The sequence below is a fragment of the Python bivittatus genome, unplaced genomic scaffold, assembly GCF_059951505.1.
Source record: "Python bivittatus isolate LINGU-HERP-01145 unplaced genomic scaffold, Pbiv_v1 ctg000350_np1212, whole genome shotgun sequence".
NCBI classification, from domain to species: domain Eukaryota; kingdom Metazoa; phylum Chordata; class Lepidosauria; order Squamata; family Pythonidae; genus Python; species Python bivittatus.
The window spans coordinates 39,964,729-39,989,009 of record NW_028277074.1 but is presented as its reverse complement, the minus strand read 5'-3'; the positions used below and the strand labels follow the sequence as shown (position 1 = coordinate 39,989,009).

Genomic DNA, 24,281 nt, shown 5'->3' with positions numbered 1-24,281 from the left:
GAGTATGAGGTAGTATGATTTTTCCAATTAAAGAGGTCTGCTGTGGAAAAAGGTAAATATACATAGTCTCTAGTGGTTTCACCATTAGGTCTCACCACCACCTGTTCTCTCAAAGGGAGCATCCTTGCCCCCCTCTCATCTCCCTCCTCCTCCTGTCCTTTCTTTCCCTTAAGGGCTGTTTTACTTCTGGTGACTGCTGGAGAACTAGCCCCTGGTCCTTGCTCTCCTTCTCCTCCCTCCTTCATAGCTATTTCCTCCCTGGAGAAAGTGAAATCTTCTGGGGTAGGTGGAAAATCTTCCTTGTCCATATGACTGGAAGAAACCCCCCCATCCTGGTCTCCCTGACTGGTAACTGTGTCACCTTGGGGAGGAGGAGGAGAAGACTGTTGAGCCCCCCTACCTGAGGTACTCGGCTCTCCTCTTGCCCCGGCTCTGTCCCTTTGTTGGGCCGTTAAAGCAGCCTGAGCCGGGGGTGCAGTTAGGATTGTGGTGTATGCTGGTGGAAGGCTTTCAAGAGACCCATAAAGGATCCTTTTCGGCTCCTCAGAGCTTGCATCCCCATATGGATTATGGAGTTTCAGAGGTTTTTGCTGAACTATTAGCACAGTCCCATCACTGGGGTAGTGTTTTGGGTTCATCATTATTGAAGCAAAGCATCCTGCATATGCCAAATCTCCTCTTTCTATTTTGCCTGGAGTTAGTCTGCACCAATCAATCAGTGCCTCAATGTTTTCTGCCTCTAAGCTTCCCTCCTCCGGCCATGGAGGGAGAATTTCCTTTTGAGATGGCCAATCTTTGTTACAAAGATAAATTAATCTTTCTTTCGTCGTTCCGGACTGGGAATCTCCCAGAGCTCGCCAATTTTTCATTACACACCCAAGAGGCGTCCCCCTGTGAGGGTGTGGCTTGCTGGCACATCTGCCCATGCCAGAAGTCTTCCATACACCTAGCGCTAGGTTTTCTTCCCTGGTCTGGTTTGCTTTCACTCACTCACACACACTGTCACTCGCTGCGAGGCAGGACATGCTACTGGCGAACGGAGCACACTGGCTTTCAACTCTGGCAGTCGTTGGTCTCAGACCTCGTGCCAAAATTGGGGCATTCACTGAGCAATCCTGGTCACCTCCGGAAGACAAGACAATAGACACACACACACCGTTCCTTTCAACCGGACCGCCGGTTTTTCCTTCCCCCTTTGGGGATCCCTTAGGGGTCACCGGGCCCAAAGGGCCTCCCCCCCTCAGGATCGCTTAACTGGAAAAACCTGCTCAGAGTACCCGAATGTACTCACCTGTTCTGGCGCAGCTCAAGGGTAATTCCCAGGCAGGAATCATCAGATCTTCCCTTTGTGGATCCCTTAGGGGTCACCGGGCTCAAAAGGCCTCCCCCCTTTCAGGATCACCAGACACTTAACAAAATCCCGGACAAGCCTCCATTTCTGTTAGCAAAATTTGAGAGTTTCTGACATTCCCCAATTAGGATTCAGTCTGGCAGAAGATCAAACACGAAAGTACCAGCTGAGATTTTAAAGTTTTATTGAAAGCTTGCCAATTGAGTCAGCTGGGGTCTCCCTTAAGGCAGAGGAGAAGCCCTCCCATGCCCAAAGAAGACAATTTTATACATGTTCCTTACAAAGAGATACAGCAATTAACAAATGATTGGTTGAAATTGGCATAAGTTTTGGATCCTCCTTATTATTGGGGGAAATTTATCTTCCTGATGACCTATTGGATACTAGTCAGAGTTCAGGGCACCCCCCCCCCCCCTTTGTCTTTATGGCCTCGACCCTTATGGAGACAGGATGTCTGAATGAGAGAAATGTGTGAACATTCACGGATGTCTGTGTCTGGGTTATCCCTTTGGTTTTTAAAGGTAAAGAAGGAAAGATGATGTGTGAGAGAAATGTGTGAACATTCATGAATGTCTGTGTCTGTGCTATCCCTTTGGTTTTCACATGTAAGGAAGTGAATATGATGGAAACTAAGAGCCCTTTTTCATAAGGTTTCAGTATGAAAATAGGAACTCTGAAAAGAGGAAATGGGTATTCTTGATGAAGCAATTATGGGTATCACAATCCCCCGAAATGTTCTTAGTCTGTCATATTCCAAATCTTTGTTTTTCTTTTTTCTTTTTGCACAGTGGAGCCTTCCCAGATAGTGAATTTTATCTTGGTTTTTAAAAAAAGAAAATAATGTTGTAATGGTCAGTTTAATTTGGGCAGTACATTTGTTAGATCAACTGAATAGATCACCAAAAACATTGAAACTTTTATGACCTCCACATTTCTTCATTAGGAAGTTCTTCTCTTACTTATGAACTAAATATCTGAGTGTGGTAACTCCACATTAGCTGCCAGTATGGTCCTCCTAGTTCAGGAGTGGGTTGCCATCTTCCTAGTTAAGAAGTTCATTGTTGCAGTCCAGGCCTGGAGGACATCAGTAAATTGGTATTTGATTATCTGTGAACCATTGCAATGTACTAAAGGATCCAGGCAATTTTTGGCACATTGCCATGACGTTTTGAATAACTGTACTGTGCAGAAACCTACTGAGGTTAAGAGCTTAAGAAACAATGAAACTATTCCAAATTGGGGGTTAACCTTTGACTGCTACATGCTAAGGCTTATAGCAATCAAAACATGCCCCGGAAGGCACAGTGCATGCTCAGTATGCAGGTTCTACTATTAAGTTGGACTGAAGATGCTACAGTATAAGCTCCACCAAAAAAAAAAAAAAAATTAAAATCTAACCTTTTTTATTTCTTTTTTAACCTACTGTATTTTATATAAATGAGTCCCATGTTTCATTGTACTTGTCCATACAAAGTCTACGTCTGTAGGCAATCCACTTGTAAGTAGCAAGTGATATCAGGTCTTCAATCCATTGAATAAATGGGGCCATACATTTATTTTTGCAATGCTGCAATATCAGTCTTTTGGCCATAGTAAGGGCACAGAGAATCCATTTCCATTGTCCAGTTGTCAAGTTCCATGTCCTAGGTATATAGTTCAAAAGAATATCATCCTCTGAAAATTTTAGATTTTGTTGCATAATCATATTTATATAGTCCATTAATTTCTACCAAACTGTGGTGAGCATAGGACATTGTAAAAACATTTTAAAGAAGCATTATCCTTATTACATCTCCAACAAAATGCTGTTTTTGACAATCCTTTTCTATACAAATGTAATGGAGTCCAATAAATTCTAAATATTATTTTTTGTTGTATAAGTCATAATTTGAGGTCCACTGACATTCTTGCTATAAAAGTTAAGACACTCTCCCATTTCTTTTGACAATATAGGAACCTCTAATTCTTTATTCCGCTCATTTCTTAACATTTGCATATCAAATTGATTTATTGATACTAAATATCTATAAAAACTAATAGTAGGTTTTTTAGTTTAAAGAATTTATAATAGTAGGTTGTTTAGTTTTAAAGGATTTAAAACCCTAGCCTTAATCTACTTCCTCATTTTTCTGAACAGGAACTTACTGACGTAAGATTGATTCTGAGAAGAAACTATTTTTTCTAGAACTGTGTTATTATACTTTCCCTCCAACACCAGTTTTCCCTGAGCCCTGATAAGATAAGGAGGTAAGGAAGACTCCCCATCCAGAAGATAACTAGATGACAACAGATAAGTAGATAATAGAGGTAAGTTTACATCAGAAAAACATTATTTTGCTTAAAAGGTGGGGGGGGGGACTGTAAGCTTAATGGTTAGACTATCACCATGATTCAAAGCTTAACCTGCTACACTTTCTGGCCCTTTCATCAGTATGGCAACTGGCAACTATCACACCTCAACAAAATACAGTTCCCAGTCCCTTGCCAACTAAAGTAATCTGGCATTTCTAGACCTCCAAAATCCTCTCATTATAATCTACACATACTTCTATCTATCTGTCAACCCAATGTCCTGTTCTCCATCAGTTGAAAAACTGCTGTCTTTCAAACAGCCTCCCCTATCTTTCCTCTTGACTTCAAAGGCTATCATATTATAAATGTTACACTCTCCATATTTTTATATTTTTACTATTATGCATATGCATGAGACATCCATGTATGACTGCATGTATGTAACTGGATATATAGTTTATTATTTATATAATTTCATTCAAAAGAGGGCATAGCAGTAAGTTACCAATTACCTTACTATAATGATTTTCAAATATTAGGATGTAACTAGATTATCTTTCCATTTATTAGTAGTAGTATTATAATTACTATTTGCTAAATTGGTGAGAATCAAGGAATAGGGTAATGCAAGAAATCCTGCATTTTCTGCAGTCATGTTATTTAAGAATAGGTATGGTATTTATACTGTATATATGTTGCAATATATGTCTGTGTAATGCAAGAGGGCTTCAAAACATGCATTGTCTTAAGATATCCTTTGCTGTAACTGCTCAAGTAAAATCTTATGCATTTCTGTTTTGAAGAAACTCTTTGAATGGCTTATCCTTGCAATCCTATAGCCATATACCTGGGAATAGCCCTTCGTGAACTTAGTGAGGCTTATTCAGATATGTACTGAATATTACTGTAGGCCACTATGCATATCTGAAGAATTATGCAGCTGGGGACATCCTTTTTTTTCCTTATGGAAGTGTGAGATAGGGATATAAAAAAAGTCCCACATGGAATTTCTGTAGATTTGGGATTTCACTCTCAGAAGTAAAATCAGGCTAGTATTTTTCTGACTATCATGCATAGATCAGGGAGTTGTACTTTTAGAAATGTAGAAGGTAACTAGATGACAACTGTCTGCAGGATCTCCTCCAGCTTTGTTTAGCTTCTAATAAACCAGGCATATTTAAAGCAACCCCTGGTTTTTTGCAGATGATAGTTGTGACAATGACAATCACCGTATGTAACAACAATCCAATAAGAATGTCATACTTCCCATTCACAAACTTGTTAATTTCACATCTCATTTAACAGATATGGAGAAAGAAGACAGGAAATGCTAAAACTAGATGAGCCAGAAAGTATAAAGAAGAACTGAAAGTAAAGAGAAAAACTAAACAGAACAATAGAACTCTAACAAAACTTGAAGTTTTATAAGTGAATACAAAAATATTGCAATACAGCTTTTATTCTCTGAATTCATTCTTTTGCTAAGCTTTTCAAATCCCTTCTTCAGCCACACTTTATTTTTATTTTTTTAAACAGACATGCAACATTAAAAGTTCAGAAATCCATCTCACCCAAAGGAGCATTTCTTCAAGTCAGCTATTAACAAAGCTTTCTCTTTTGGAAAAACCAGTCACACACATTGAGTCAGAGGTAGGTATATCACGTTTTGTCACACTATAAAGTAGTGGGGCCATAGCTAATTTGGGGGAAAGTCAGGAGGTTATAGGAGTCACATGGGTTCCTTAAAATGTTCATTTTGCTCCTTAAATTACCATCTTACACACACACACACACACACACCCCAGCAAAAACAAACAAAAAATCACCAATCTAGGAGGCCAGGATTGTGAGACTTTTTGAGCTGCTGGTATGGTTAAAACTATGTTCTATTATCTAATGCCTTGAAAATTATTATTAATTCTTGTCCACCATAAAAATCTCTACTTGGACTGGTTAAAACATTGCATGTTTTTAGGGAACATTTACAAAGGAATTAAACAACATAAAGGCCTTGATACTATTTACAAATAAACAACTCATTTCTTTCATTCTAGACTTCTTTCCTGTTTATACGGAAAATAAAATGATCACCATTCTAGGATTTATTTACATGAGCTGGCTCATTGGGTTCTGCTCTGCATTACATGTTGCTTTTCCAAAGGAGAAAGGTAAATATGTACTTTCACAATGATTTTCAAGTTCTTTTACATTGCAATTTTATCCCTCGCCGTTCCCTGAAAAGAAGGCACAGTTGCTAATTGTTTCCATGAACCAGTAACATCAGGAGCTATGTTGATATATTACTCTCTCACTGCACCAGAATTGTACTGATGTTATGCTGTGCTCAAGTGTAACAGCCATGCTACTGAATGTCAAACCACAGTGGAATGGGGAAAATGCATGGATTTAAGACTCTACAGGGAACAAAGATATCTTATTCACCCTTACCCATTGACGAGTAATGATGTTTTATCTAAGTTAGCTGTTAATATGGTCCCTCCAGGCATTGCAGCACCTACAAATAAATAGCATCTGCGGACCACAAAATTAAATACAAATGTACCTTTAAGAACCATAAAATGGCTCGAATCTCACCAAAATCACAAGATTTCAGGATTTTGCATAAGATCTTAGGAAATGATATGAGTTCAGATTTAACAAATTTACAAGACTTGAACAATTTTTAAAAGCTTAGTGGGGGGACATCTAAGCCATTATATGATACTTTTAAGCACTTTATAAGATTGTCAGACTTCTATGTTTGGCTCCAATGCATTTGGAAGGAAGAGACAGACTTGCTGTCTCTATGCTCTGCATTTCATATTATATTGTTCTCCCTACCAATACACACATAGACATCTATGACTTAGCTTTGACTTGTACCTTAGTGGGCAGCTTCATGGCTCTAATTATCATACATATTTTCTAGGGAGTACATCCTCCCTGCAACCCTGGTATATGTGTGAGAGAGATAGAGCCCCCATACCTTGTTACTGTCTGACAATTTAAAAGATAAACAAATAGAGAAATGAAATACATGTTATAGTGTTATCTTCTACTCATGTAATGCCAAGGCATGTCGCTAGAGAAATCAGACCCTTCTCCCTTGACCTTTTGGATGATAAACTAATCCCACAAGAAATAAACAAAATCAAGCTTTATATTTAAAAAAGGAAAAGGGAAAGTATTCTTTTTAAAGTTTTAGGGCTTTAGATAGTCAAAAGAAAATATTTATTGGCAGATGAAATAAAAATTGTAAAGTTGTTCAAATCTCTGATAATGACTTAGAAGGATCTCTCATAAAAAAACTATAAACAGAAAACATGAAGTTCTGGGCAAACCACAAGATGATACTAATAAAAGAAACCCTGCTGTAAAGAGATACCTACTTTCATAAAACACACAGTGAGCTTGTACAAAGAATATAAATAGAGAGATGAACTATTAAACTTTAAATATATGGATGAAATAAAAATTAATCTTGAACAATACATCTTTTGAAATTACCTATTAACCATCTTAAAGCTATTAGAAACCTTCTGAACAATAAGTCTGAAAAGTAATCGAATGGATTTTATCTTCAATTCTGAACAAAATAAAAATTAATTATAAGCCTAAGAACTTAAATAATTTGAAATAAACAGCAAAAAGCTAAATAAGATTTTGATCTAAAAAAGTTATAAATGGATTCAGGATGTAGGTAATGGAATATTGACTTTTACTATAAGATTTTGGAATCTATATGCTACAAAAACTCTCGTGTGGGTCACAGGGCAACAATTTTTGAACCAAGGTACCTCAAATGGGCTAACTTACAGAATGTGCCCAAAATATGGGACCCATAGCTCCCGTGGGATTGAAATTTGGGAAATTTGTGGCCGCTTCAGCACTGCTGTGCTGCCACCACCACAGATAGCCCAGGTCACGTGATCGTCATGGACATATCCCTGACCTCTTTCCCACATCCCTCTGTCTCCTGCACCCAATTGGCTGGCAGCAAGGCCTGACGGATGAGTGGTGATTGGCTGCTTTGGAACCGAGGCAGAAATTTGAAATCTCTTAACAGTGGTGGGCATTGAGGGAAGGAAAGGGAGCAACTCAGATGTCTGCTGGCAAAGTCAGGCTGGCTGGGGGGTGCTGGTGGTTGACAGGTGAGCCCTCTTCCTCTCTCAAGGGAGGGGGCCCTTGGGGACATGTTGGAATGGAGAGTGAGGGTGCAGTTTTCTTCAGGGTTTGTGGCTCCCTTTGTTCCACCTCTCCACAGCAAAGTGGCAGGCAGTTCTGAAGGTCAGCTGAGGAAGAAGAGGCTTCACCAGGGCTTTCTTGAGGGTTGTGAGAGGAGGGCAAATGGTGGAAGCCTATATTATAGGAGGGAGGGAGGGAGGGAGGGAGGGAAGGAAGGAAGGAAGGAAGGAAGGAAGGAAGGAAGGAAGGAAGGAAGGAAGGAAGGAAGGAAGGAAGGAAGGAAGGAAGGAAGAGCTCTGACACTCCTTGCCAGCTTCCTACAAGCAAAGTCAATGGGGAAGCTGGCACAAGTCATAAGTCACTCATACTCCCACTGCTTTTTTGCCCTTGGTCATTCTGTTTCTCTGTTTAGGTAAGGAAATATCTCTGAAACTATGACTCAATGGGTCATGGGTTGTCTAGTTAACTATAAAAACTAAATAGCTTCTTATGGGAAACAGATTTACTTTGGCAATCCTGGCTATTGTAGTCATAATAAAGATAAGTTACTTTATGATTTTAGAAACTGGTCTCTAGAGGGGACTAAATATTCTAAGCAAAGGGGGAAAAAAAGTACAAGCCTGTTCTTGATGTCAGTTAATACTGGGACTTACAAAATGACACAAAACGTTACATCAGAAACATTAAAGGATATCTTTGAAGAATGGAGCCAGAAATTAGTAACTATAATATCAACACTGTTAGTAATGATGTCTGTTTCTATGGATAGACTATATCTAAAAGATGTTAATGAAGGAATGACAGATGTGGAACAAATTTTATCTGACAAGACAGAGAAAGTATCGAAAATGGAACTATAAATGACAGGCCAAGAGAACAATTTGGAAAAAGACACTTTACTGGATGTACAAAAGAAACTGGCTGAAGTTTTAAAACTTAAAAGGGAAATTCAAATGGTAAACCAAGAGAATGACCTGGAAAATGTTTTCTTATTGGATCTACAAAAGAGGCTTGTTAAAGCCTTGAACAAATCTATGTGATGGGATAAAGTAGAATTGAAGAAAAATCAAATCCTAGAACAATACTTGATTGAATTAAAGATTAAGACTGTTAGAAGTAAAAGGAAGGAATATAAAGTTAGTTTATCTGATCAAGGTTAAAATAAGATCTTTTTCTTTTTTTTTTTTTTTGCAATGTTTTGGCAACCCTTTATGCATTTTTTGCTGACACCAGGATTGAAAAGTTGATGTTTTATGGATTTGCTTATAGATAAGGGATGGGATATGAGATGAAGAGATATCTGTTTGTAACCTTATAGGGGGTGAAGAGTTACTAAATTTGTTTATACTTGTTGTGATGAAGGTTGGAAGTCACTTCTTTATATATTTCTTTTCTTTTTCTTTATTATATTCTTTCTTTTCTTTTTCTTATTTCTTATTTCTTTTTTCCTATACTTTTTATTCTTTTTTCTATTTTTTTCTTTCTCTGACTTCAGTTTGTATTAATTTTTACTATTGTAATCAAAATTCTTAATAAAATTATATTTTAAAAAAAATTCACTTTACCTATCCTTTCAGAGATAACCATTTTCCTGAAATAGACTTCCCTCTGTCTCAGACAATTGTGGACTTCTGTTCCAGACTCCTAAGGTTACTAGAGAGATGAAATGACCCTTGTTTCTCTTCTCAGCCTTGGTTGTTCAGTGATGCCACAGTTAGCTTCAATGTTGATTCAATTCAGAAATGGCTGACTTTTGGTGAATGTGGGATGGGGTTTGTCTGCACATTCATACAAGATTAATAAAATTAAATACCAGATATGAACAGATTTATAGCTGAAAGGGGCCCTGAGGCACTAAATTTTCTCCCTATATTTCAATTTCTTTATTTCTTTATGAACTTTCATTATTAAAAGCAATCCAAGAAATGGCATCCACCCTGAATTTTCAGGGTGGCTACATGCTTAGGTGTGAAGAGATCAATCTGGATCAAGAATCTAACAAGGGAAGTAAGTTTTAACTTGTTGCCCATGCGATATCTTTGTCCGCAACTGACAGCCCAGCATCTGCTACATTTGTAACAACAAAAATTAATTAATTAATTAATTAAAGGCCAAATTTTAAATTTAATTTAAAAGTGAAAATGATAGACCTACCTTTGTATGTATTTGCTATCTCTTGCTACATCCTTAATTCAAGGATTTCTTCATATACATTAGGTTCCATTATTATAATAATTGTTGGTTTATTGACATGGCATAATTTCTGCAATGGCTTAGCCTCTGCACAGAAGAAGGGTAAGATCTTGATAAAAGTTCCCCAAGAAGAGAATGCATTCCATTTCATATCCAACAACAGCCAGAAAATCAAGTTGATTTCCCTGTTATACTGTAGTTGTTGCCATTCTTTCTTTAAAAATATTAATCAAAAACTTCAGACATCCTATTACTTAGAGTCGTATGAGCAGGTAGCATACAATATTTGAGCATAAATAAATTAGAAAGCATGATCTTGCAGAGTTCTGAAATTTCAGCTTTGGTCTATCAAAACAAACAAATGAAAAAAAAAGGTTAATTTTTCTGGAATTTGCTGAAAGGCTTCTAGCTTATACTGATCCTTATATATCATTTAACATATTGCCCTGAATATTTAATTTCTCAACTTTTACTTATTTCTAGGTATGAATGGAACATCTGTTGAAAACCTCTCCTGTTTTGTTCGCTCATATCCATTTAAGGCCCCTACTATGAATTGTACTTGGAATGCTGGCAAAAATGCTCCTTCAGATACCCAGTATTTTCTGTACTTAGCATATCAAAAGTAATGCATTTTCATTTAATAAACTGAAAAAAAAATCTGGTTGAAAGTATACTGTGTCTGATTGGCTTTACATAAATTTTTTTTTGGCATAAACAGGGCTAACGAAAATGAGTGTCCACATTACATAAGTAACATGTCTGGGAGACACGCTGGTTGCTACTTCCCTATTGTGACGGTCAATCAATACCCTGCGACTGTTACAGTAAATGGATCAAGCACAGAATCTCCAATTCAGCCATATGTTGAGAGTTTCCGACTTTTTGCAAAAGGTGAGAAAAAAATGGTGGGTGGGGGGGAATTGGGGTGGGCTTGCAACTAACAATAATAGAAATATTATATCATAGATATATTGGCATATCTTATAAATAAGATAGCCAAGCATGGTATGTCCCTAATGATCGGTAGCTAGACTGTAGGGGACTTTCCTCCTCTAAGATTCTAACTTTTCATTTAAAAAAAAAATAGTCTTGCAACCTTTTATGAAGAAAACATATGTAAACAGTATTTTACATTTTTTCCCTTAGTGGTAATTCTTCTTCTGACTTGCGATAAATGAGAAGAACCAGGTCTTTATTTTAAATATTACAGATAGTCCCCAGGTTAAGAACTCCCAGTTTAAGGACGACCCTTAGTTAAGAATGGAGCCTATTGTAGCAAACTTTGAGTTAAATACACAATGCTTCAAGTTCATTACACAATACTACTTATACAGTATTATACAATAATGTTGTTCCAGATTACACGCAAATTCAACTTAAGAACAGACCTTGGGAACAGAACTCGTTCTTAAACTGGGGACTGCCTGTAGTACGTTTTCACTAATCTAGCAGGCAGAAAGAACTAATAAAGAAATATATGTACCTACCAAATCTGGGTTGAGGAGTTTGTGTTCATTTTGCCTTCTCTTCTCATAGTATTTCTGCTTATGTCTGTCCATATATACATGATTTCCTAGGTCTTCATCTGTTACTTACAATGCTGGTTATTTTATTCCAGAACAGCTTCAGCCGCCCCAAAATATTACCGTGAATTATAAATCACCATTATATTATATAGTACAGTGGAAACCTCCTCCAAGCTCTCGTAAAGTTGGAAGTGAATGCTTTAAGTTCCAAATAAAGGTAAGAGCCAAGAGGTTGGAAATTCCCTTGCTAGTCCAATGTCAATTTTTGAGCCAGAAAATGAAATCTATAGGAAAATAAATATTTCAAATTTTGGACAGTTTGCCGGATTTTCATTGATTTAAAGAATTCATGAGGGCCGTTCCATGGTTTCATATATACCTGGACAGGAATAAGACAGGGTGAAAATCCCAGAAATAGTTGGATGGAAGGACTCTATTGTCCCAGACATCCTAGGCAGTAGGTGGGCTTTTCCACCTACCAGGCACTCTTGGGAACACAACCTTTATATAGTTCCATGCAAGTCTATTGCCAAGTGTGCTGCCAAGACTAATCAGTCTCTTGTGCAAGTTCTAAAATTGAATGAATGCTAATTTCATGTGCACGCGCGCGCACACGCACAGAACTACTATGCCATTGTTCCATGCATGCAGTAGTATCAGTGTAATTATATCCATTAATAACCAGCAACAATGTACTGGCTGGAGATCTGGCTTTTTTAGCTTGATAAAATGGGCTTTATTTTGATATCTACGTATAGATCAGCTAGTTCACATAGGCAGGATGGTTTTTGGATTTACTGCATTAGGACAAAATTTTATTTAGTAAGTCTCTGAGTGCTGTTATAGTTTACCAAAACTTTATAGGAATGCAAAGTGGTTGCATTGTATCAAGCATTATAGTGAGTACTTGCAAAAAGGGGGGGGGGAGGAAAGAACTCTTCTATATTCATCTGCTCAGTGCATTAACATTTAGGAAAGTCATCTGCATATGTTAATATAAAGGAAAAACATATTTCAAGGAACTAATCTTCCTTGAAATATGGTACATTATAGTTAAAGTATTATTGCGAATCTCTGCAGAAGAGGAGACCTGATTAAAATGCCTTCTTTGCAGCTGATGCCTTCCCTGCAGTTGAAGTTCTGCCTTGACTTGGTTTCCAAAGTTATAGACCAGATACAAATATATACATCAGTTGGAAGTATAGAAATATAGACTAATTTTAAATATTTAATTTTGGAACTGGAAAACATAATCAAAGGTGCTGACATTGCAGTTTCAACTGCATATGAATTACCTGACCAGTTTCAATTGGCTTTTAGATGGGATATGCTACTGATACTGTTTTGACCACCTCAACTGATGATTTATGCCATAAACTGGATTGGTGGGGGAAGAGTATGGCTCAATGAGTTCTCCTTGATCTTTTCAGTACAACTGACCATAATACCCCTTTGAGCTATTTGGTGAAATTGGGACTTGAGACATTTTGCTGTTGAGTCATGTCCAGAAGATGGTGCAGGGGAACTACTCTTTGACACCTATGCTATTTATTATAATGTTCCACAGGGTTCCACCTTGGTCCCCATGCTGTTCAACGTATACATGAAATCTCTTTGGTGTGGACTCTCATCAGTATGCTGATAACATCCAGCTATGTTGCTTCTTACTATCCAACCAAGGAAAAATTGGTTCCCTTGAATGTTGTCTAAGTTCAGTAATGATCTGGATGAGGGAGAACAAGCTGAAATTAAACATAGACAAGACAGAAGTGATGTGCTTGAACAGGAAACTGGGCTGAGATATTGAGGATCTGCCTGTTTAGGATGACACAACATTTGCCCTAAAAGAGTATGTCACAGACTGGAAATGTTTTTTTGATCATCATAACTGGTAATGGTGACCAGCACTTTGCACAGTTAAGGCTAGTGTGCCAGTTCCAAGCTTTCTTGAGCTGATGAGCTTGGTGATAGTTATCCAGATGACAGTTATCCATACCTTGATTTCAGTGTGCACTATATGGAACTACACTTAAGTGTTCAGAAGCTGTAATTGATGTATAATGTGCCATCTAGACCACAAATAGATTCAAGGATCTCAGGAGGCTTGTACTGAATCTGTATGGGTTGCCATATAGGCTATGCAAAGCATCCAGAAGCAATACTTCACAAAGTGTGAAGAGGCTTTCCTAAGTTGTGTTTGTATGTGTACATATGCAGGCACAACTACTTTGCTTTGCTGCTGGTTCTGATGGAAGTGTTTTCTATAGATGTACAGAAAATCTGTCAAGGCGTATCTTCTTCACCTGGCTTTATTAATTTCAGCTCTAATTTCAATATTGTAATTTAACTACTTAGTTTTTTTTTTCATTTTTATTAACTTTGAGTATTTGCTAAAGTAGAAAGATGGGGTTCTAAATCAAATAAATTACAAATTATTACAAATATAGGCAAACTGGATGTAGGAGATGGTGATACAGGAAGGCAAAAATGTTCATCAGAATAGGATTATTGTCATGTAGCAGGCCTGCTTGTGTAATTTAGAATAGGAAGTGATTAAAATAAAAGAGAGAGTTCTAATATTTAGGGACAGAAAGAAGATCTGCTTAAAAGATAAATGACCCAATGGAAATAAAGGGTACTGGGCCTACAACAAATCAAAGGTGAGCAAACGTTGTATGTTGTAAGCCGCCCAGAGTCCCCCATTGTGGGGAGATGGGCAGGGACAAATTAAATAAATAAATAAATAAAATGAGCAGAAATAACTTTTTTCTCATTACTGTTATGTAGTTAGCAAAAAAGTGGAAGAGAAGCAAGGAAAGAAAAAATCATGGAGGCACTGGCTAGATCTTCTTTAGTGTTTGTAGGAAATGAGGACAGAACATATTTAACAAGCATAGCACCAGATGGGCTGAAACAAGAGATGGTAATACGTTCAGAAACTAAATGTAGGAATGTCCCCAAAGAAATCCTGCTTGTAATGTAATGTAAATAAAAGTGTTAAAAGGAAAAGTAACTAAATAATCTTCCTTCCCAACATCCTTTTATCAATAGAAACTATTTGACCATTATTATAATTATTATATATAATTGATTGTGGAAAATCAATTCCAGTTTGGAAAAGGACAAAATTATTATCAGTAGTAATAATGATTTTATTTTTCCCCTTTGTTTCCAAGGATGAAATCAGAAATACAATCATCGATGTAAGTGTTGTTATCTCATAAATAGCTGTTTCTTTCATCATCTCATTTTGTCTAGGTTTGTTATTAATATTCAGATTTGACCCAAAAGGGAAAATGCTGCTGAAAACATTCCAGAAGCTCTAAACATGAAGAGGTACATGTGCAAAACAAGTAGATGGGCACAATTACATTTTTCACCAGAAAGATTTTGATAAACATAAGCAAAAGGGGGCAGAATAACACCCGTATAAAATTGCACAGCAAGAAATTTCATTGAAGCTACTGCTAGAGAAGGGAGAAATGGACTTAGAAGATTTAAAATTAGGTGGTCAGGATGATATCTATTTCAAGAGGAAGAGCAGATATTGTCTTCATACAGAAAAGCAGATATTCTGCTCTTCACACAGAAAGAACTAAGTTTAATCCGTTTAAAAAAAATAAAAAATTAAAAAGCATTAGGAAAGGGGTGAGTAAGTGACGGAAAGACTTCTACTTGCCTCTCTGGCAAATTGCACTCTCATGCTACAGAGCTAGATGTGCAAATACTCTGGTAGTGAATAGGCTAAAGCGCATCTGTTTGGTCTCTTTGTTATGGAAATAGATTTCCAACCTAGCATATATACCCATCATGCCATTTCCTTGCATTGCAACACAACACGCAACTTGGAAGTACATGCATTTTAAAGAAAATGATGTATGAAAAAGTCATCATCGGGCCATTTTAGGGGTTGGGTTTCTAAATTTTGGAAATAACTCAGAGTCTTCTGCCCTCTGTTTTAAAATGTAAAATTGTTCCCCATATACACAGCAGCAATGTGTTCTTTCTTGTTTGTATAGCAGTTCTTAGACGATATGAATGTGTGCTGTTAAATTAGGAATGTTGGTATTTTAAACCTAGAAGATGGGAGATACATAGGCATCTTCTACGTTTATACATAAACTGTCAGTTTACTGATTATTTGGGGAGATGAATACTGACTTTAGCTTTTGTCCAATCATTAAGCGATTGGATGCAAAACAGAAAACACTTGCATTTGGTCCCAGTGGGAACTGTGGTAATTTTTAACAAGTTCCCTAGAATGCATTAATCTTAGATCACAGGACTTATCAGAGTTCAAAACCTGACTCCGATGGTCAAGGTATTAATCCTATTTCCTCATCTTTTCTTGTGCATAGGGCACCAACAAAGCAGTTGTTAATTTTTTTCCCCTTGTGATATGAAGAATGCCCATATTCTAAAGCTCAGTAGCAGGAGTAAACAACAGAATTTGTTCCCTTTGCCTAATTCCATTTTATAAAACATTTCATAGTCACAATGCAGTGAGAAAGATTTGAAATTAAGAAACAAGCTTTTACACTATTTGTTTTTATAAGCAAGCAATGCAATAACTATAATGTGATTGATTCAAGGTAAATTGAATTTTTATATAGAAAGCATTGTTATTTCATCAAGCAGGAAATTAAGTAAATAAATATTTTGCTTTTAGGCACCAAATAAAACATACTTTGGTTGCCCAAAGCCTGAGAAATATATCCTGAGAATTCGCACAGGTGGAGAAAGCATCTGTTCAATTTCAAAAAAGTTTGGTGAATGGAGTGAACCAATTGAGTTTGGTAATTATTATTTTTTCCTTAATTATTTTTCCTTCTTGATGGTAACGTTCCTTCTAAGAGTCAGCTACTAGTTAAGACCTTCCTAATATAAAAATGGACACTGAAAAATAAGATAATTTTTATATATTCAGGTAATTCCCTTCTTATGTAAGGTTATACATTAAACTAAAACAATAAACAAAACAGTCTGGCAAGGAACTTCCATTTCAGTTGGTTATTGGCAGTTCAGCAATTATTCATAATTTACGCCCATACTTGGCTTTCGAGTGATGTGTTTGGGTAACATTACATGAAATTGGTAGAGCTGGGGCAAAATCTAATTAATTACCGTTAGTAATTGTATTAATTAATTAATACAATTAATTAATTGTATTAATACCGCATGGTATTGGTGTATGTATTTAATCATTCCTCCCACTTTGTCACATTAAAAACTACAATTTGGTGACAAGGTTTTGAAAGCCTCTGGGGACAGCCTCACTCAAGGGTTTCAGGTCTCAAATTGCGAGCCTCTGCTTTTGATACAAGCAATCTTAGAGTACCTTGATAGAGATAATGCGTTTAAATTCTCAGAACATTAAAAAAAAACACCTCCTATTTCTGCTGCTGTATTGAAGGATTGTAATAAATAAGTTTAGTTTAGTTCAGTTTAGATATGCTTATGAGAATAAAATCCCAATTTCAAGTCAAAAAATTAAAAGGTGATGACAGCCTATTCCACTACTATGGGCCATTTGGCACCAATTATTATCCCTTTTAACAAAGATAATGTTAAAATGCACAAGTTATTAATGCAATGTGAAAATTAATACTTGATATGGGAGACACAAAAACCATATGATCGCTGAAATTTATAATAATTTGGTCTAGTAGTTAAGGCACCAGGCTAGAAACTAGGAGACTGTGAGTTCTAGTCCTGTTGTAGGCATGAAAGCCGGCGGGGTGACTTTGGGCCAGTCACTCTCAGCCCAACAGCCCAACAGGGTTGTTGTTGTGGGAAAGATAGGAGGAGGAGGAAGGAGTATTAGGTATGTTGCCTTGAGTTATTTATAAAAATAATAAAGGCAGGATAAGAAATCTAAAAAAAAAACCCCAAAAACAACCCCCCCCCCAAATTTAAATTTAGATCAAGATGTTTCACTGCATCTTAACTGGATTACAGAATGTGAATCAGAATGTGATATTTGAACAGAATTGGCAACAAATATAACTAATAAATTTGTATTGGCATAACCATAGGAACTAATTTGAAATTAATTTATAGATATTTCATAGATGCTCATTCATAGTAACACTGGCACATCTATCAAATAATTTTCACCAAAATGTTGGAGCAAGTATAGGTGAATGGTACCTATAGAATCTCTGGGGGCAATATGATAAGGTAATTGTACAGCAGTATACAGTCAGTGCCATCACAAAATGCCATCACAAAACTAAAGATTGTCACAAATGCACAATTAGTATAGTTAAATCTATTTCTTTAATATACCATTGAAATACATTGAAACTATCATTACACTCTTATTATCTGTATGTTCAGAGAGCCAATTTGGTGTAGTGGTTAAGGCACTAGGCTAGAAACCAGGAGACCATGAATTCTAGTCCGGCCTTAGACACAAAGCCAGCTGGGGGACACTGGGCCAGTCACTCTCTCTCAGCCCTAGGAAGAAGGCAATGGCAAACTACTTCCGAAATCTTGTCAAGAAAACTGCAGGGACTTGTCTAGGTAATCACCAATAGTCAAGACTGACTTAAAGGCACCAAATATATATAGATATATAGATATGTATCTAGAATAGTGACTGACAGATTCTGGAAAAAATTAGAAGCGTTGTCATTTGAAACGTGGTGTAATAAAACCTGGACCCTAGCTTCTCTTGAAAAATTTAACGTTTAAAATTAACTTTAAAAATGAAAATGGATCTAATGACCAATTTAACAAGGGCTTGGATATTTTTATAGATTATACGAATATCCACAAAAAAAAAAAATGACATAAAAGTCTGGGAACCATGATATCCCTCTTGTTTCAGGCATCCTTAGTTTGTGACCTAATATTGTTTTGTTCACTTGATATGGATACCCTCTCGTAATCCTACACTGCAAAGAGTTATATTTGCTGTATCCCTTCATAGTAAATAATAATTTTTATTTTTATTTTTAAATACCACTTATCTCAATAAAATCAAATTACTCTTCCTCCCTCCATGAATGTTCCCAATTCCATCTCAACTTTATTCTGAAGATGATGTCGATGTGATAGTCAAAGATTCATTTTTTAAAATATTTTCCCCATTCTTTGATGGTAGGAGAAGCAACAAGAAGATTTGTTCTCAGTTGTGCAGCTGCCCTTTTCTCAGACTCAAAGTGACATCCACAGTGACAGACACTGACTTCAAAATGGCAGGGGCACCTAGACAATCAAAGCCCAACACCGTTTTTTGTGTGCAATGCATTGAAAAAGGCCGAGCTTTGATCACCTGGTCACATCTGTCATTCTGAAGCCAGTGATTATCTCTGTGGAACCCCTAGATTCAACATCCTTCCTCTTGGATTATCACTTTTTCTCTCAAGTTTTAAGAATGACCCTTTGTCTGGGTTTGAGTTTGAGGACAAGGTGACTGGACTTCTAAAAATGGAGGTAGAAAAACCAATCTAGATGCACTACTCCTTATTGCTAAAGCCAGTTTCATAACCAAGTTTGGTGCATTCCCTTCTCCAAAATCCCACCAAGTTCACAGCAGATTTGTCTTCTTCCCTGCAGGGATCATTTGAAGTATAAACTTCCTATAAAGTACCTAATACAGGCTGGTTGAAAACATGAAAATGAGCACATTTGTAATTTTGTTCAGGTTTCACTTGCCTTTCTTAGATGAACACCTAATTTTGCTCTCCTAAAAAGACGTAGCAGCCAATATGTACATGATCTCCTAGATAGGAATGTGCAGATCAGTGTTCATTCAATTTATTTTATTTTCCTGTTAGTGTCATATTTATGTACAGATGTATTAAAATGTTTTGTTTTATTAAATATCCATATTAAATAGGATGGTACATTTAGCGTCAAAGGTAGCTTTTGGCTTTTTCTTTTTTTCCCACCAAAAGAAAGAGTTTAGTGCAGCATGAGGCTGCTTCATCTTTGCTCTGTAATCATGTGGTGCTGAATCTCTATTTAAATAAATTAATATAAGAATATTAAACCCTGCTATTCTTTCAGGTACTGAACCCAATCCATTCCCTACACTGCATTTAGTCTTTTCTGTACTTGGAACCATCTTAATAATTGTGCTCTTGGGTTTGATCTGTAAAAGGTAAAACGTAATTATTTTTCATTGTTATGAAGACACAGAAAACAGCTCTTACTTTAGCATCGCCTTTGTACTGGCATTTGATAAATCTAGCCCTTAAACAATTCAAATGCAAATCAGCACTTTGTCAGGAGAGCAGATAACTAGGCAAGATGCAGATGTTGGGAAGGTATAAAGAATAGAAGCAGATGTTTTTAACCTAAGCAACCTTTACTAAGTTTGAATCTTTCCTTAATAGAGTGGGTATATCTGGATTATTTTTTTCCTTTTGTAGGGGGAGAAAAATTGTACATGTGCCATAACTTTAAAAATAGATTAAATGCAACCATTATTACACAATAATTATGTTAAGTTTACTTTATAAGAAGAGCAGATGAGCTAATTAACAAACCCAACAAGAATCTATAAAAATGGCAAGGCTCATTTTGCTGATCACTATGGATATAGATCTAACGAAAACCCATCTTCTGCACTGAGCCTGTTCTTTTGTCATAGCTATTGACTCTTCGTTTGTCTTTTTATTTATTTTTACTTCATTTATTTTTCTTTCTGCTTTTTCTCCTTTTCTTTTTACTTTTCTTTCTCAGAATGTCTTCGGTTTCCCACTGCCTGCTTTAAGAACTCCTCCTGACTGTCGTCCTCAGATACCTTTTTTAAATTAGGATGACATCTGTCTCCTCTTTCTTTTCGTTCAGTGCAATTGGTTTGGATTAATGAAGATTCAGTAGAATGCTTTTTGTATTTTTATGGGTCAGAATCTATCTGAACCCTTTGCTTATTTCTGCATCTAGCTTTGCAAAAGTTGGCTCCATCCGCTTACTGTTTTTTCTAGAGTTTGCTGCTCTGCTCTCAACCCCTGTAGGAAGTGGTACAATTAAATATGCACAATGAATAGTCTACACTTAAATAGCACATAATTAAAAGTATGTTGCTTCACATTTTCAGGCACATATAGCAAGTTATTTCAAGATAGAAGAATCTGGGATAATGCCCCAAATATTTCTTTCTACAGGAAACACATATGGCAAAAGCTTACTGATCCAGTTCCCCAACCAAAAGATATAATGTGGCAATGTGAAAATAATATGGAGGTGGGTTGTGAAATGTGCTAAATATAATGAGCTATAAAATATTTGATGTCAACATGAATAACTCTTTCATACTCACTTTATAATTTTAATGTTGCTAAGTTAATAACTGGTTCTGTCATTCTTTTAATTTCATTTGTGTCAGTATACATTAAGAATAGAAATGTATCTGAGATAGAGAAGTAGTTCTCGGAAGATGTTGAGTATCATTAACAATGGTATGTGAGTATGTTCCCCTCAATTTATGTTGTCCTTATGTCTATCAGCTAAGCTCACATCCAGTCCACAGTTTCATGCAAATTAAACAGTATGGACAATAATGTGCTTTGCCTATATACTGGCCACAGTAATAGGTTTATTACATAATAGAAGGCGCTAACATGTTAAAAATGGAGAAAAATTAAGAAATGGGATGGAAGATTGAATCATATTGAATGTATTCAGAATGGTGGGATCGATGAAAGGAACCCACAGTGTAAAACAGGCCCTCCAAGATGTATTTTAGAATAACTTAGAATGAGGTCAGAGAAAAATATTTCTTCTCCAGAGGAAAATTACCCAACATTTGTTTTAATCGAAATTAGTAATAATCAATTAATGCAGGTAACAGTGTGGGATAGTGATTTCTGGAGTAAAAATAAAAAGCAATTCAACACACAAACCTTGCTAGGCAATATGACACATTTTCCTTAGTTTAAGGTGTCAAAACACCAAGGATTTTTTTTTCAAGCCTGCCTCCCTATCCATAAAAGATAAAAATTAAAGCTGCGCAAATCCTTCAAAAGAGGATACACAGGAGTGCATGTAGAACATTTCTCTTTATTTGTTTATTTTTAATTCATGTCAGACAGCTAGATTTGCAAATTGTGATTGAAGTGGTCTATAAGTTTACTAGATAGATTAATTAATTAAAATAGTATCACACAAAAATTGCCATCCAAATAGAAATAAAAGGAGGTAACAACTTTTACCCTTTTCTTTTTAAACATTTCAATCCAAATATTGCTGCTTTTTGGTACAAAGTACAAATATTACAGTACATAAACATCTGCACTGACTGCCAATTGCCTACTCAGCTCAACAACAGTATTGGTGTTGATTTTTAGCATCCTAAATCTGAGGGCCTCAAGATCTGAGAGGAATTACCTTTTCCACTATGAATCCAGCTGAACAGGAAAAGTATTTTTGAAGATGTTCCAGTTGCCAGAAGCTGTTATCTAGTACATAAGAGAAGACTTTTCATGTGTAGCAACAAGGCCATGGAATGCTCTCCTGGGGAAGAATGTCTGGCCTTGGTTCTCCCAGGATTTTGGCAAATAGCAAAAACTGCAAGGGGGCAAACATACTGTTCCCTCTTCCCATTTTCCCCCACAACATCTATCCTGTGAGATAATTTGTGCTGAGAGTGACTAGCCCAAATTCACCCACTAAGTTTTCATGGCTGATTGTGGACTAGAACCTGGATCTCCACAATGCCAGTCTAAAACCTTAACCACTTTGCTATCCTGGCTCTCTATTGGAAAACAACTCTAGATGCAGGGAAAAATAAGAGTTTTGGCTATGTGTATTAATAAGTAGTCATTTGGAATGAATTATGAAGTAGAAATGGAAATGGATCAATCATGACCTTTAGGAATTAATGCAAAGATATTTTATTTTCCCTTTTGTAGAAGTGGGTGATCCCAGTACCAGTAGCAGGTGAATCAATAACAGTGGTTGAAGAAATGACTGCCAGCTCCCAAAAAGTATGAGGTGTTGTACAAAAACAAAACAAAAACAAACTAATAAAATAGTAAAAGAAAACCTGTATATATATTTGGTTTATCCATTCCTTTCAAAATATGAGTGCACTTGCGTAAATACAGTGGGACTTAAGATAATGATCTGCTACTAGAGGGAGGCTGTCAAGAAGGGGCTAGATTCATCGGTGCATGTAGAAAAGGGGCAGAGCTTGCGTCCACCATCTTGCTTTTTTTTTACTTCCTCTGTGGACGCTGACGCAGAAACAGGGTGTAATGGAATGTGAGAATGATCCTGAAGATGGGAGAAGCTATGCTGCCTAGAGAACGATCAGATAAAAGGGAAAAAGCCTGCAACTGAGTAATGGGCAGAGAGTAATGGGCAGTATTCTAAGAAACTTAGAAAGGATCTACCCTAACTCAGGCAGTAAAAAGAATGGTGGAAGATTTCACTTTCAGACTTGCAAGATTCGTTAACATAGCCTTAATAAAGTAGAATTAATTCATCTTGTTGGGTTTCTTGTCTGGTCAGTGTAAGGAAATTTGGTGAGTACAGTGAACCAACTAAGTTTGATAAAAATACTTTTCCACCCTCCTAATTACTTTGTCCATAATTGCTTTTCTGTTATGGCTCCCGTATCTTTTATGAGAACTTTGTGGTCTCCACCTTTCGGCAAAAAATACCACAGTAACTCACCAGTCTTTGGAAATGGAACTTTTGAAAGAACAGTCTTTGTTGCTATCATGTATGCATTTGTGCATGAACACACACACTGCACATCCAATCTGCAGTGGATATCTTTTTGCTGTCTCTAAGGAATTGTCAGTTCAATTCAAGGACAGATCTAAAAAGATCCAGAACTAAGGCTGAATCTTGAGTTTATCAATTTGGTCTGCAGTCATGATCAGCTGGGACATATTTTAAGAAATCACTTGGAAGAAAACAAGGAAAATTGAATTGGGGAGGATATCTTGCACAAGCCTCCTTCACCCCATAGTACTCTGCACAGAACAATAATTAAGGGAGGATACCATATATATTCACAGATAAGCCCATCCACAGATAAACTGACTTTTTTTGTATTTTTTTCAATATATTCTGAAGGACTTCCTTTGCTTTCATATTTTGTATCAATAAATTTTGTTTTCCAGAATAAATTGTTTTGAATTTTCACAATTAGCTCATCCACGGGTGGCACATTTTTCATCGTATTTTGGTTCAGCTTATCCATGAGTATATATAGGTACTTTTAAAAAAGTATTACTGTATATACTCATATATAAGCCCATCCATGGATAAACTGAACCTAATTTTTTGGGTGTATTTTGGAGCCTAAAATTCTCAGCTCATCCATGAGTATATACAGTATGGGTTTTAAAATAGAAAGATTCCATTATGAAGAGGTATTTCATAAGGAAGGAATTATTGTTTTCCAAGTAGCAATATAAACTAGTTCTGAATGGAAACTTCATGCCAAGCATTTTGCGAAGGCATCTAGGACCCTACCTCAAAATTCCCACATGTATTTTTGTATGCTTTAAATGTTTTAAAATTGAAAATCTTAGAGTTATCTTGGCAAAACTTTCTTGAGAAAACATATATGCTCATTTGAGAGAGACACTTAGGCTTATTGTGAATTGTAGAACATGTGGGACTTTTGAAATATTGACAAATGATTGTGATCCTTAAGGATCAGTTTCAGTACCTCCATTTAATGGTGTAAGATACATCTTGAAAATATTAGGTGATATGTTGATCCTTTTAATATCAAAGGCTCACATTATAGGATAACCTGT

General features: G+C 36.4%; 1 protein-coding gene across 1 annotated transcript; it reads left to right on the top strand.

Moving 5' to 3' along the window:
* The first annotated feature begins 3,542 nt into the window (after positions 1-3,542).
* LOC103051752 (interleukin-5 receptor subunit alpha-like) lies at positions 3,543-22,551 on the top strand. Its single transcript, XM_088144985.1, has 11 exons — positions 3,543-3,658; positions 5,180-5,293; positions 5,698-5,811; positions 10,505-10,646; positions 10,743-10,915; positions 11,643-11,767; positions 14,727-14,753; positions 16,220-16,346; positions 19,567-19,660; positions 20,670-20,748; positions 22,416-22,551. Exons 3-11 carry the CDS (start codon positions 5,727-5,729, stop codon positions 22,494-22,496), a joined length of 933 nt encoding a protein of 310 aa, XP_088001111.1. The 5' UTR covers positions 3,543-3,658; positions 5,180-5,293; positions 5,698-5,726; the 3' UTR covers positions 22,497-22,551.
* The last annotated feature ends 1,730 nt before the right edge of the window (positions 22,552-24,281 follow it).

Excerpts from the sequence above, each read along its gene's own strand:
- LOC103051752 (XM_088144985.1), top strand. The coding sequence starts at position 5,727 with ATGATCACCATTCTAGGATTTATTTACATGAGCTGGCTCATTGGGTTC. Across the intron at positions 16,347-19,566 it reads GAGTGAACCAATTGAGTTTG|GTACTGAACCCAATCCATTC; the intron begins GTAATTATTATT and ends CTATTCTTTCAG. Across the intron at positions 20,749-22,415 it reads AATGTGAAAATAATATGGAG|AAGTGGGTGATCCCAGTACC; the intron begins GTGGGTTGTGAA and ends TCCCTTTTGTAG.